At 36.6% G+C, this 14,766-nt stretch overlaps 1 protein-coding gene across 1 annotated transcript in view; it reads right to left on the bottom strand.

The window, feature by feature from the left end:
• Window positions 1-1,433: 1,433 nt before the first annotated feature.
• Window positions 1,434-14,766, bottom strand: part of LOC112397895 (uncharacterized protein C4orf22 homolog) — a gene marked incomplete at both ends in the record, with an annotated part of 283,872 nt that continues 270,539 nt past the window's right edge. Inside the window, one exon of the mRNA XM_024742197.1 lies at window positions 1,434-1,576. Coding sequence (XP_024597965.1) covers window positions 1,434-1,576 — 143 coding nt within the window. The remainder of the gene's footprint in view (window positions 1,577-14,766) is intronic.

Below are 14,766 nucleotides of genomic sequence, written 5' to 3' on the forward strand. Positions count from 1 at the left end.
GATGGTGGGCCCAGGGGCCAGTAGCAGCCAGAATGGAATTGTGATTGGGAATAATCAGAAGGGCACTCTGAGGGGGGCACCAGCTAGTGAGGAAGCTGATTTTGGTTGACAGAGAGACAGATCAGGTGTTGGTTTCTATGTTTAGACTTACCGTTCTCTGTGAAATGTTAGGCAAATATGGACAGGAGTCAGGGTCAGCAGTTGAGAACAATGATTTTGAGAGAGTGGTGCAGTTTCAGAATATTTTGGGGGGGAGAGTGGTAAAACTACGAATTGAGAAACAGCAAATAAATGGGTGGCTGAGGGCCAAAAAGGGGCTGGCTGAGTTTGGAGACCATAAATTATTGGTAGCAGCCATCCACACCTTTGTGAAATTTCTTAAAATTTCCTTCTGCGTTACCCAGGGGTCAAGCTAACGGTGCAAGCAAGAGGATAATTAGGTCAATCTGTTTTTGAGGGTTATCAGGACAGATACAACCAAAGCACAAAAAGACATGGGCAGCTGGGATTATTGCAAGAGGCAAGTTAAATGATTTTGCTATGCATCTAGGTTGGATAGGAAAAGGGGTATGTCCATGAAATGGTGATGGGTTATGAAGTCTTTAGATAATAGCAAGAAGGATGGACACAAGAGGGCAGGAATGTCAGAGGAATAGTGTTAAAAGTGTCAAATAATTTGCTGTACAGTGAAGTGGAGTTCCCTGTGCTATACAGCAGGTTCTCATTAATACCCCAATTAAAAAAAGTATTAAATAATCTGGATACGGCAGTGGAGAGTTAAAGCAGAATGCTGCTACTATTTTTGTGTTCTGTGATAAGTGAGAGGTATAGAATAAAAAGTTTGGCTTGAGAGCTATTCAGGAGGTGGTAGAAGGAGCGGGATCTATAAATAGGTTGACTTTGTAGAATAGATCCTATGTGGTGGGATAAGGGTTACAGAGGAAAGGATAGGGGTCAATAGTAAAAAGAATCATGAGTAGAAGAAATCCCCAAATAGGCCAGTAGTGAGAGTAAATGAGGGTGAGCTACTCAGAGGCCTGGATTTTGGTTGGTGACCAAAAAAAAAAAAAAAAAAAAAGAGGAGAATGTGTTCCATGGACTGCTCTTGAGGCTTTTCGACAGATGAAGTCCCAAGTAGTGCAAGAGCCATGTGAGAGTAGCAAATTTTAGTCTCTACTTATCATTTAAAAGGAATGTCACTGAGAATTTACTTATCTCATCTCTGAAGAGTTCCCTTCCTCAGGCTGTTAATGGAAAATATGCATCTATGTTCATTCCCTGTTTTAAAAGGTATTTACTTTTTATTCAAACCACTCTTACCACATTCCTGCTATATATACATTAGTATTCCAGAAAATAAAATAAAAATCCTTATCTTTACCTCTGAGAAGCTTGTTCTCTTATTGAAGTTGTGAAAAATGTGCACAACTTACCTCATATCTGTGGGTCTTGGAAGAAGTCTTTTTTTTCCACTAAAGTAGACTTCAAAATCTTCAGTCTTTAGCCTGTGGGCATAGTCAATGTATCCTGACACCTCCTGCCCATGAGAATTTCTGTCACGAATAAAGATCACGGACTAGTACATAGAAAAATAGAGAATGGAGAGAGTAAATGAACAAAATTCATTTCAGTAAATTTTACATGATAATAAAATCTACAGTTATTGAGTGATACCTGTGTTATATCCTATTCTAAGTGCTTTATGCTTCATACTTACCATGATCCTATGGAGTAGGTATTATTATTTTCTCCTGGCAGTGAAGAAATTTATGAAAAGTTAACTGAACATGCATATAATGTTTATATATAGCAATTGTATATAACAATATCGATAAATAATTCATAGAAGTCTTCCTAAGGACAGACATTATTTTCAGTATTTGAAAATAAAACATTATTTACTTTTTTCCCAGTCCCATTGTCTTCTCTTTGTCATCATTTTGCAAGTTAAAAAACTGAAAAACAGGTTGAGTACCTCACACAGCTAGTAAATTGAGAAGCTCAGATTAAAACCCAGGCGCATGTGTTTGTCCTTCTAATCATTACATTCTTTTTCCACTTAAACAGCTATATATTTTATGTTATATATAGAGAAATGGGGTCCCTTCTTTTTATTATCATAAGAGTCAGAAAAAATCTCTACAAAATTAAAATCTCTTTGTAAATTAAAATCTTTTGGGACTTCCCTGGTGGTCCAGTGGTTAAGACTCTGTGCTTCTGTTGCAGTGGGTGCAGGTTTGATCCCTGTTCAGGGAACTAAGATCCGCATGCTGCACAGCATGACCAATAAATAAATAGTTTTAAAAAAATGAACCACTTAAAAAAAACCTCTTTACAAATTAAAATCTCTTTAGAAAATTAATTCTATAGGTCAAACCTATACAGAAAGTACATATTTCTCCTTTGTATCAATTCCTTCACAAATATCTTTGAGCAGCTACTACATGTGAGACACTGTTGAATGTGCCAAGGATACAGTGATAAGCAAGACAGTAAAGGTCCTGATCTCTTGGAACTTATGTTTAGGTAAGCAGAGACAGACAATAGACATGAAAAGGAAACAATACTTACAGTGAGGGATAAGTGTTATAAAGCAAATAAAGAAGATGGTTGGCTAGAGGATTTGGTGGTGGTGAAGGCTACTTTAGGTAGAGTAATCAGAAAAGACCTGGAGGAGGTATTTAAGCCAAGACTTGAAGGCTAAGAAGAGGTAAGCCTTGTAAAGATCTAGAATAGGAGCCTATCAGGAAAAGGGAACAGCTGGTAGAAAGGCCCTAAAGTGGAAACAAGGTAATGCAAATAGAAGAATTGTAGTCTTTTCCTGCTCAAGCCAATAGACATTGATCTCAAGTTCTAGGAGGAAAAAAAGAAAAAGAAAAAAACACTAAGTGTAATTGGAAAAGTTCATAATGTATTCATTTCCAAATCTAGATCAAAATGTAGAATTTCATGGAGAAGTTCTATATTTGGAAGGACCTGTAAACAAGCCTTCCTGTTCCTCTTGAGCAATTACTGGATTGTTACTTGTTGGGTCTTTGTGTAGTCAATTATAGGGAGCACTAACACAGGTCACCTCAGATAGCAGAGTTTCCAAAAGGGTGAAGTTAGAAAATTGAAATAATTCTTTCCCCTGCAACACCTATGAAAACAGGTTGCTAATAATATGCCAACAGAAAAATGGAGGAACAGAGACACAGCTTAGAATTATTTGTTATTCTGCTGATGCTTCATCTTCCAGCTTACTATGGAACAGCATTGGGTGCTGAGAAGAATCCTGAGGCACTTTCTTAGCCCAAGGGGAGGGAGGGTTGTACTGGATTAGTGATGTTTCCCATAGATATGCCTGGATGAACTAATATTCATTGTTATTTCTGTGCCCAATTGTGTATAAACTCAATCCATAGTCCTCATTTCCCCCATGTAACTCCCAGTTAAATTTATATGGATTTCTCCATGCTTTTCGTCACCTAGTTTTTAGTTTATACAGCACAAAATTTAAATGGATAGTAACTTAGACTTCTTGAGATTCTCACACAGCTAAACCAATAACTAACTTTGCTGTCCCTACTTAAACAAGGCCATGAGCTATACATATTTCATATGTAATACAAAAGGTGCTTGTAATCTTTATTCAATCAAGGCTGCTCCTGATGTAAGGCAAATCATGCAGGGACTGAGAGGGGGAAAAAGATCCAAAATAAGTCCTTTCCTTTCAAAATGGAACTCTATTAACAGAAAAGAAAGCTCCTCTGTCTCTCTCTGTCTCTGTTTTTGTCTCTGTTTCTCTGTCTTTCTCTCTTTAAATGAGAGATGGACCAGCCTTATTCTTCTAGCAGAATAGCATACCAGATATTGTAACTGACCTTCCTGCTGAAAACAAATAAGAAATCTGGATAAAACCTAAAAAATAACTTGTAACATGCATTGATACACTGGCAAGAAAATGATGAATACCCAGAGTCCAAAAAATAAATGAAAGCAGGAGCCCAGAGAGGAAAGCAGAACCCTAAAGTCATCCTTGTCTTGCAGGTACTTGCCCAACCTTAGAGAATCTCAGCAAAGATTTCATGATTATGTCAGGTGGGGGTGACAGGAAACAAAATCCAGTCTTTCAGATAGAGAGACTAACAGGACCTATTGCAGCAACATAAAGCTGAGAAACAAATAAAGGATGAAAAAATATCTCCACTGTGTTCAGAGAAAAGAAGAATCATTCCAGAGTTACATCCAGAGAAAACACTTTTATGGTGAACAACATATAGATTTTTTAGACCAAATAAATAAATAAATAAGAGACTTGGCTAACAACAGCCTCTTGCTCAAAGAAATTCTGCAGCATGTACTTCAGGCAAAAGAACATGACTCCAGCTGGCAAGTTAGAGACAAAGAGTAGAATAATAAGAAAAAATAGAATAGATAAGGAATAGAATCAAATATTATAAATATATAGGTCAATATAAACAAATGTTAACAGTATCTTCTGTAATAAAAATAACAGTATGCCTAAAATTTTTTATATAAATGTATGCTTGGAGAAAGTTGTCAGAGTTAAAGTTGGAGTGTCTAAATTTTTTAGAATGAGGGCAGCTATACAGATTAACTTTAGAATTTGCTAAATATGTATGTATAAATTTGGGTCACAACAGGAGATAGTGTATATCATCTTTAAATTATTAGAGGATAAAACAAAGTGAGGAAAAAGCAATCAATCAGTGAAACAGAAGGCAAGAAGGGAGAGGAAAAATTTGGAAGAGACAGGACAAGTAAAATACACAAATGTAATGATAGTATTATGGGCTGTATTGTGTTCCCTCAGAATCCATATGTTGAAACCTAACCCTGAGTACCTCAGAGAATGTTTTAGACAAAGGACCTTTAAAGAGTTAATTAAGTAAAAATGAGCCCATTAGGGTAGGCCCTAATGCAATCTGACTTTATAAGAAGAGGAAATTTGGACACACAGAGAGACATTGCGGGGTTGTGTGCATGGAGAAAAGACCATGTAAAGACACAGTGAGAGGAACCATCTGCAAGCAAGGAGAAAGGCCTCAGAAGAAACCAAATCTGCCAACACCTTGATCTGGTTTGGACTTCTAGCCTTGAGAACTATGAGAAAATAAATTTATGTTATTTAAGCTACCCAGTCTATGGTATTTTGTTATGGCAGCTCTAGCAAATTAATACAATAATAATAAATTTAAATAATTAAGTAATTACAATAAATGTAAATGGCCAAATGTTTAAGTTAAAAGACGAAGATTATTAGAGTGAACACAAAAATATGAAGTAAAATATAAGGTTGAAAATTAAATAATCAAAGAATACACAAAAGGAAGTTCCTATCCAAAAGAGAGCTGGTATTGGCATATTAATATTAGGCAAAATGGACTTTAAGGCAAAACGCATTACTGGAGATAGAGAGTCACTAGATAATGATGAAAGATTCCATTTACAGAAAGATATAATAATTCTAAACTTGAATGAACCTTTGAAAACATAGCCTTAAAATAGCTAAAGCAAAAATTGATAGAACTGTAGAATAAGTCATCATCACTGTGGTAAATTTATCTCTCTCATTAAGTTCTAGATCCAAGAGAATAAATATTTAAATATTATAGAATAAATATAGATTGTAAAGAATTAAAATATACAAGCTTGACTGTTCAGTTTTTAACTTAGTCAAGTACCTAAACATCTTTAGTCTTTAATGTTCTTGTGGATAAAATGACTGATTGTCTAAAATGATATATATTTGACCATAGTTTCACTATTTTACATTATTATATATATCCTTGCCATGTGTGTTAAAGCCCTCTGTCCATGGAAATCTGAATAAATTTCAAATCTCACTTCTCTAGTCTTGTGAGAGTTAAGTGCCTGCTCTGTGATTTTTGTGAACCCTGAGATTTTGGGGTTTTCTGAAGCTAGATAACTTCAAGTAAGGCCAAACTGGGTATAAGTGTGATTCCCTCCATGTTCACTGTGTGTCTCTGGGTGGGTTGTTCAAACTCTTAATACCTCTCTATATTCATAAGTCCTATGCCCTTAAGTAGGTTCCTGCAAAATCCAGCAAGTCTCTACACCAAACCAAACTGAACACCCCCCAAAACAAAGCAAAACAAAACACACCAAAATAAACAAGAGGCCAAAATCCTGCTTGGACCTAAGCATTTAGTTAGTTAAGCCTCCTCTTTCTTTTTCCTTTTTCTTTTTTATTGAAGTATAGCTGACTGATTCTGTATATTTTCACTTACATGTGAAATCTAAAAAATAAAACAAATATAACAAAAACCAGAAACAGACTCACAGATACAGAGAATAAACTAGTGGTTACCAGAGGGGAGTGGGGGGCGAGGGGCAAAATAGATGAAGGGGATTAAGAGGTATAAACCACTAGGTATAAAATAAATAAATTACAAGGATGTAATATACAGCACAGGGAACATAGTCAATGTTTTATTATGACTTTGTATGGAGTATAATCTATAAAAATATGGAATTACTATGTGGTACACCTGAAGCTGTTATAACATTGTGGTTAAGCCTTCTAGCAACCTCTCCCTTCTACCTGTTTGTCTTTCCACTCTACCGAGTAACAGAATAATCTCTTTTGTCTTGCATGAAAATGCTGAATTCACATTTAGGTGCTGCCAAAGCCTTACCTTCTGCCCTATTCACCCAATTTGTAAACAACATGCAAATACTGTTTCCTTCCCAACAGGAATTCTGGTGATCATTGTATCTATGATTCCTTTTATTTTCAATGAAAAAAAATGTTCAACTAAACTTTCTATAATTTTAGACCTAGGAAAATATTCAGAAGGAGCTGTTTTCACAAAAATCTGTACAGACCAAATGAAAATTACTTTATTCATATCTTTCCAAGTGTGGTTACATATGTGTAAAAGTATATTTTTAAAAAATCTTTTTAGTAAAATTTTAAAAAAATTGCTAAAATGAAAAATCTTCCTAATGAACAACACGCTTTATGAAATTATTTTAAAAATCTGATTAGAACTGTTGATGTATAGTAATTGGTGATAGTCAGGAAATTACAAATTTAACTTTAGAAATGCATCATTAAAAAAGCACAGTGTAGGGACTTCCCTGGTGGCACAGTGGTTAAGAATCTACCTGCCAGTGCAGGGGATATGGGCTCAAGCCCTGGTCCGGGAAGATCCCACATGCTGCAGAGCAACTAAGCCCGTATGCCACAACTTCTGAGCCTGCACTCTAGAGCCTGCGAGTCATAACTACTGAGCTCACGTGCTACGACTACTGAAGCCTGTGTGCCTAGAGCCCGTGCTCTGCAGCAAAGTTGAGCCACCGCAATGAGAAGCCCGCGCACCACAGCGAAGAGTAGCTCCCTGCTCACTTCAACTAGAGAAAGACCGCACACAGCAACGAAGACCCAACACAGCCAAAAATAAATAAATTAATTTTAAAAAAAAGGCACAGTGTAGGGTAGTAGAAAAACAATGAGACAGAAGAGGTGAGAGGAAGTTAGAGAATTAGAATGAAGTTAACTAATGCTCTTGATTAATTAATTTAATGTGTTCATTTATAAAATGTGTATTTTCCTCCAACGTGAATACTAATTACTCCTACCATTAATACTACTATCTATCATCTATTAAGAACCCACTATGTTTTGAGCAAAATATTAGCTTTATATTTATCATCTTATTTAATTCTCTAAAATATATATATAATGGCTAGATAGCATTATTATCCTCATTTTATGAATGTAGGACCTCAAAGCATTGAGAGTTTGAGGAACCTCCCAAAGGACATGCGGCTAGAGAGTAGGGCACATACACTCACACACCTACTTCCCATGAAGCCCATGCTCCTAACCACCATGCAGTGGACACACAGACCTGGATCCAAATGCTGACCCTGCCACCTACTTACTTTGTGACATTGGTAAGTTAGTTATCCTTTTTAAGATTCAGTTTCCTCTATTACAAAATGGTCATAACACCTGCCTCTTAGGGTTGCTGTGTGAATTAAATAAGACTATTTTTGCTAAGCACATAACAATGCCTAGTACATGATAAAACCTCAGTAAATATTACCTATTGTTTAAAAAAAATTTACTATATTGTCACTATTGTAGTTATACTGTGTTAAGAGTTTTGTCAATTCCTTTGGGATAAGGAAATGGAATGATCATATCAGAATTCCATTACCTAAGTTTGTATAATTATGTTTAGGTTGCAGTACATGGTTCAATTCATTCGTTAAATTTAGTCATCCTCAGTTAAAACTTTGGATGTATTTTGAAGTTAAAATTTAAACAATCTTTCCAGTTATTATACAGAATGGGCCTAATTGACAGTAAAATCATGATTCTGGCATCCAGAATGGATATAATAGGTTAACAGAGCCCCTTTGAAGAACCAGGTTTATTTCAGCTTGAGTGTGACATATTTTAGTGATTGAAAGCTTTCTTATTTGGATACCTCTGTTGTTTCAATAGGAATTAGAAAATGTTATAAATAATTGTTTTAAACTTCTCTACTAACCTTTCTTTTTCTTTTAAAAATATAATAGCTTTATTGAGGTATAGTTTACATAACATAAAATTCATTCTAAAGTTTTAAGTGTATAATTCAATGACTTCTAGTAAATTTCTAGAGCTGTGAAACACAATGTAGCTTTAGAATATTTTCATCACCCCAAAGAGATCCCTTGTTCCCATTTGCAGTTAACCCTGTTTCCACCCCCAGTCCCAGGCAATCACTTATCTACTTTGTATCTCTATAGACTTTCCTTTTCTGAATTTTTTTTTCATATAAATGGAATCATACAATATATGGTCTTATTCATTCTAATAACTTTTTAATCAGAGTTAATTTCCTAAAAGACACATGAAAACTCTATACTTTATATATCGAAGGGCTCTTTTAAATGATGATGCTATGTTTATAAGAGGAAAACTTCCAAAATGCTCATAGTCCTTAGATAAGACCCTTTAATCTTTTCTAGAATAATTCAAGTTACAACCAACACAAGTATTTCAGTAAATCAAATGATACTCATTTGAAACCATGAATAATGGTCTACATTTATGTGCAACCTAAGCAAAAGACACAGATTTTTTTTTTAAGTAACAAAAACAACAACGAAAAGCACAAGAACAAGCTATTGATCAATATCAAGATACAAGCATTCCTGAAATTGAAGTGGGGGGTCAGACACCAAGGAGCATGTGGAACCTGAGATTTTACTGAGATGATCTGTGACCTCACATGTGAATCAAAAGACTTATGGAATGCTTAGTTAGGTCCTCATTACTTCTCATGTGTTGGGAAAAGATGAATTAAAGTACAATTTAGACCATTAATATATCATTTGGATCTCTGGCTGCTTGTGTTTTCCCAGAAGTGGATTAAAATACAAATTCATAAACTTGTTATGAGTTGAGTACATGTGTTGCCTGATTTTTCTTGCCAAACACTAATGAGGAGGCATAAACCTGATACATCGAAACGGGACTTTTTCAAGAGTGAAGCCAAAGTCAGTTAAACAAAAAGCGCACTAAGCAGTATGTTGCTGCACAAAAACTGAAACATCCATTTCAGAGTATGAAAGTTGTCAGACAAGCTAAGTACTGGTGACTCCCCCACTGAGACTGTCAGCATGGCCCCTGATAAAGACAAATGAAGAAAGAATTTTATCTCCTAGCATTTTAAGGCTCTGGAATGCCTTTATGAATCATTAGTTTTAGGGAATTGTTTTGTTTTGGAAGAGAAATGATTTTGCAAATGGAGTCTAAGTTTGGACAAACAATTGTTTTCTAACATTTCAAAAGGTCTGTCATTATAAATTTCTCTGATACAAGTTATTTTCCGAATTTTTTATGCTGATAATTATTTCAAAATTCTGTATCTTCTTATTCATTTGCAATTAGACATATCTTTTCACTATTCACACACTTCTCAGGGTTATGTGAAAGACAGCTTTTGTCCTCCCTGTTGGAGGCTTATTCTCAGAACCAGCAGACTTGTCCTTCCACATCCTGTTGCACAAAGCAGGTCACAGGCCAGCTGAGATTCAAGAGGCAGGCAGAGTGACTTCTCTTCTTGATGGGAGCACTTGCCAAGTGTCAATGCAAAGGGGCACAGATAAAAGACAAAGTGAAGAATGGTGGCTATTTTTTGCAATCTATAAGTATTTACCATAAAGAACCCAAAAGTTTTGCTCATATTTCGACAGGTGGAGATTTGATTTCTGAAGGAGATCATTGACTTTATTAACTTTTTTTCTCTCCCAGCTTACAAAAATGTCCATATTTAAAAAGGTTCTTCTTTGCATTACCAGTGAGGTTAAGAACTTAGGAACGTCTGATCTCACTGTTAGTATACAAAATGTTCTGGAAATTTTAATGAATGAAAATAATATTAAAAGTATATATAAGCTCTAAATACTGGAAAGGAGAAAAATTATATTTGTATATAGAATGATAATTTACTTAGAAAATCAGAGACAGCTAACTGAAACCAGTACAAAATATCTACACACAAAAATAATAGCTTGGTTTCACACTAGAAATAACCTATTAGCTATTGTGCATACAATCTTTATTTGCAGTATGCTTTTTAAAAATTATAACATTCTTCCAAACATCTTTTATGAAAAACTTTTCTAAAATAACATAAAAACTAAACAAAGAGGCTACATTGCTGAAGGAAATATATTATTATAAAATAAATGTATTAAAATTTTAAGCAAAATACCAATGGGGTACTTTTGATTCCTTAGAATTTTACCTTGAAGATCGTGGCTAACATTATCTAAGATAATTTTGAAAAGGAAGAATAAACAGCAGAACTTGCATTATTAGATATGAAGTTACAAAAATTAAATCTTATATCATTGGTACAGTGAAAGATGGATAATGGAAAGTAATACTTCAGAAACACACCCTTACACACAAATGTGTATGCGTATAGTGTATACGTTTTTCTATAGCATGATATTTTCTAAATTTTCTATAATGAATGTATACTCTTCTTTAACTACACGACTCCAAAATCTTTTCTCCGAGCATACCACTCTCTGAACCTCCACCTCCTATTTTTCTAGCTCACATAATCTGGAAGCCCTTTCAGATCTTTGGAACTGCTGATCCATTAAACTACCATGTTTCAATGTTTACTACCCTCTTTATATACTCGTTTTCCACTTTGTACAGCTAAGAGTCCATGGTGGAGCATCACAATTGTTCACTTGCATACCTCTTCAAATTCCTTGCACATATCCTGTTACACTCATTGAAAAAATTCCAGCACTGTTTCGACCCAACTTTCCTTTTATTGTTTTTGCATAGCTATGACTGAGTTTGGCAAGAAAAAAAGAAAACTATAATGACTCTTCTCACAAATATTAATGACCATAAACTCCTTTGGACCTATAGCGCTTGCATAATAATTGTCTATGATAAGCTCTTCCCCTCTCCCACACTCCCATTTTTTTATATCTTCTCTCCTCAAACTTTCAACAATATCTTTTTTTTCCCTCACATTCAATGATGTTTCCCTCTGAAAATAGAAGCATCTTGGGAATTTCCTCTGCTCGTTACCTGAGCTCCCATAACAGTTTTAAAAATATTTTTCTTTTTGCACTTACTATTTTATATTGTAGTGTTCAAGGTCCTTGGAGACTGGAGACTATATCTTTATCTAACTTTGTATGCTTAATATCTCCCCTGGGCCTTGGTTCAAAGAACGTGTATAACCAACATGGTTTTGGATCTGAGGTGATTAAACAAAGTCCAACAAGATAAACTGCGAGCATGCTATTTATTTAATCATGCTTTACAGAAAGTGTCACCACGTAACAAAATAATACTAGTGCTAAGAGCTAACTTTTAAAGAGTGTTTACTAAGTGCCAAAATTTCTCTCATTTAATCCTAACACAAGTCCCACAATGCGGGTAACATTATTAATCCTGTTTTACAGATAAGAAAACTAAAGCAAGAGGAGGAGCTAGGGCCCAGGCTTATATGGTTAGTGTATCAGTCAGAAGTCCAACAGAAAACAACGGCAACATTTGTGTATGTACACAGGGATTAATGGATGGCATATAGGGTCATCACAAGGGATCCTGCATGAAGCCAGGGCTACTAGTACTGAAACTGACACTATCCCTACCACAGGCCTCTCTCTCACCCCCAAGTGGGAGAGTTTATCAGAACCCAAGAGGGAAGGAGAGATGTACAGGGTGAGAGCGTGCTGGAGCAGAGCAGATAACTGATGTCAAAGGACATAGATAGCTATAGGTAATCTCACAGAAGGAGGATCAAGGGAATAAATACCTTCCTGCTGGAGCCTCATATTGGCCAAATCTAACTGGGTCCAGATCCCTGATACCATGCATGTACCCCATAGAAGCAGCCTCCCTAGGTAGAGAGTAGGGTGGAGAGAAGAATGGAAGATGCTATGAAGAAACAAAACCAATGTAAGTGGAATAGTTAGTGATAATGCTGGGATTTGTACCCAAGCATTTGACTACGAAGCCTCTGCTATGCTCGTGGGGTGGCAGGCAGGAAGGGAGGTTTCCTTTACAATTCAGATTCCAAAAACAAAGTGATTCTTATGAACAAAGGGACTTTTACTTCCTTTCCACCATTAACATTGATGGAACATTCATTTTGCAAGGACAATACAATTGCTTAGGAGAATAAGAGACAATCTGGGAGTAAGAGAAAAATGACTATGACATCACATATAGATTCCTTTTAGCAAGCTGATAGGCGCTTCGAATTTTGCATGGTGTTATTGGTTTGGATCAAAGGGCTTCAGACATGATCGAAGACTAAGAAATCAGAAATAAGAGAGGCTGACAGAACGTGGTCATCCCATCCCAGTGGGATAACTGCATCTTGACAATGAAGATATGACAAAGCCAGAACATAGTCTCTTCAATTAACAAGACTAATTGTGGGTTAAAACCACTTCCTTAGTGAGGAGAAACTATAAATTGATACCTGAACTCATTATATAGTGAGGTTCTATAATTCATTGACTATGAATGTGTAGTAAATTATTTATCATTCTCATTATAGACTGGATTCTGTCAACCTCAAAAATTTTTTTCATTGTCTCCATACAATTCGAAGTTAAAAAACTCATCTAGGGCTTCCCTGGTGGCGCAGTGGTTGGGAGTCCGCCTGCCGATGCAGGGGACGCGGGTTCGTGCCCTGGTCCGGGAGGATCCCACATGCCGCGGAGCGGCTGGCCCATGTGCCCGCTGAGCCTGCGCGTCCGGAGCCTGTGCTCCGCAACGGGAGAGGCCACAACAGTGAGAGGCCCACGTACCGCAAAAAAAAAAAAAACAAAAAACAAAAACAAAACAAAAAAAAACCTCATCTGTATCTTTTAATATAGGCTTCTGAACAGAGTTAATCATACTTTGCTTTGGAGGGGCTCATTCAAATATACTTATTGAAAGACCAGTGTGCACCGGGCGCTGTCCTAGGTGCTGGAGATACAATACTGAATGAAATAAGAACCTGACCTCATGGAGTTCACAGTCTAATGAAGAAGACAGGCAACTTCTCCATATGGAAATCTGGAAGGAACTTCTTCTCCTTTACCATCTGGGCATTTTCTCTTATTCTTAGAACTCATTTTCTTGGAGGATTTTGTGGACCCACCCCCCCTGCCCCTATGCAGTATCTCCACAGAACCCATTTCTTAACTCTCCTCTCAACTATCATACTGTATCTTATTGGTCTCTTGACTGTCCCCCTGTTAGACTGTAAGCTGCTTGTGATCAGGGATGTTACCATCATGTACCTTTGTTCCTCCACACTCAAGCCTCATGTCCAGCACAGAGAAGACATACGATAATGTTTATTGATTAAATGCATAACTGAACAAAAGAGAGAAGAAAAATATCTTTCTTCTACCCACTTTCCAAACGTTAACCTCAAAATGGGCATGAGTCATATGCACACTTGATGGCGAGAAGTATAAGAGTCACAATTTATTGATAATCCTCTATGTGACAGGGGCTTTGCTTGCATTTCTACTAATTAAGTTAGGCATTTCTATTTTCATTTTTTTAATCACATAAGAAAAATATTATATTTTGCCCAAAGACTCACAGCTAGTAAATGGCCGAGTTGGAACTCCGAATGAAAGTTTCCAAACTCAAGTCTTTGCTCTCTCCAACACCAGACCACCTCCCAGCAAGCATGGAAGAATGTCTCAAAATTAGTTGTAAATTGTTGCTATGACAATGAGCACATTCTCTAGTAAGATGTCCTCGACCCTATGTATAAATTAGGAACATGGTGGGATTGTAAAAACTCACACTGCCATACTTTGCCTTCTATACAAGATTGTGCATGGTCTAAAGGATATTGCCAATCAACATTGCCTGGAAGTGAGTACCTTCTGGAGGAAACAAGAACTTATCCAAGGGTTTAGTAAGTGTCCACCTCTCTGTCCTCAGCCCCCAAAGAGAGGTGATGCTGCCCCACCCAGCAATCATAAGCAAATGAACAAAGGAAGCCTGTGCAGCCTTACCTGGAATGTGAAATGCAGGGTGACCATGTGGACAAGTGGTCCCCAACCTTTTTGGCACCAGGGACCGGTTTTGTGGAAGAAAATTTTTCCACACATGGTGGGGGGCAGGGTGGTTCAGGCGGTAACACGAGAGATGGTTCAGGCAGTAATGTGAGTGATGGTGGGGATGGTCCAGGCGGTCATGCAAGTGAGCGACGGGGAGTGGCAGATGAAGTTTTGCTCACT

This window comes from Neophocaena asiaeorientalis, unplaced genomic scaffold (genome assembly GCF_003031525.2).
Source record: "Neophocaena asiaeorientalis asiaeorientalis breed wild unplaced genomic scaffold, Neophocaena_asiaeorientalis_V1.1 scaffold1010, whole genome shotgun sequence".
NCBI lineage: Eukaryota > Metazoa > Chordata > Mammalia > Artiodactyla > Phocoenidae > Neophocaena > Neophocaena asiaeorientalis.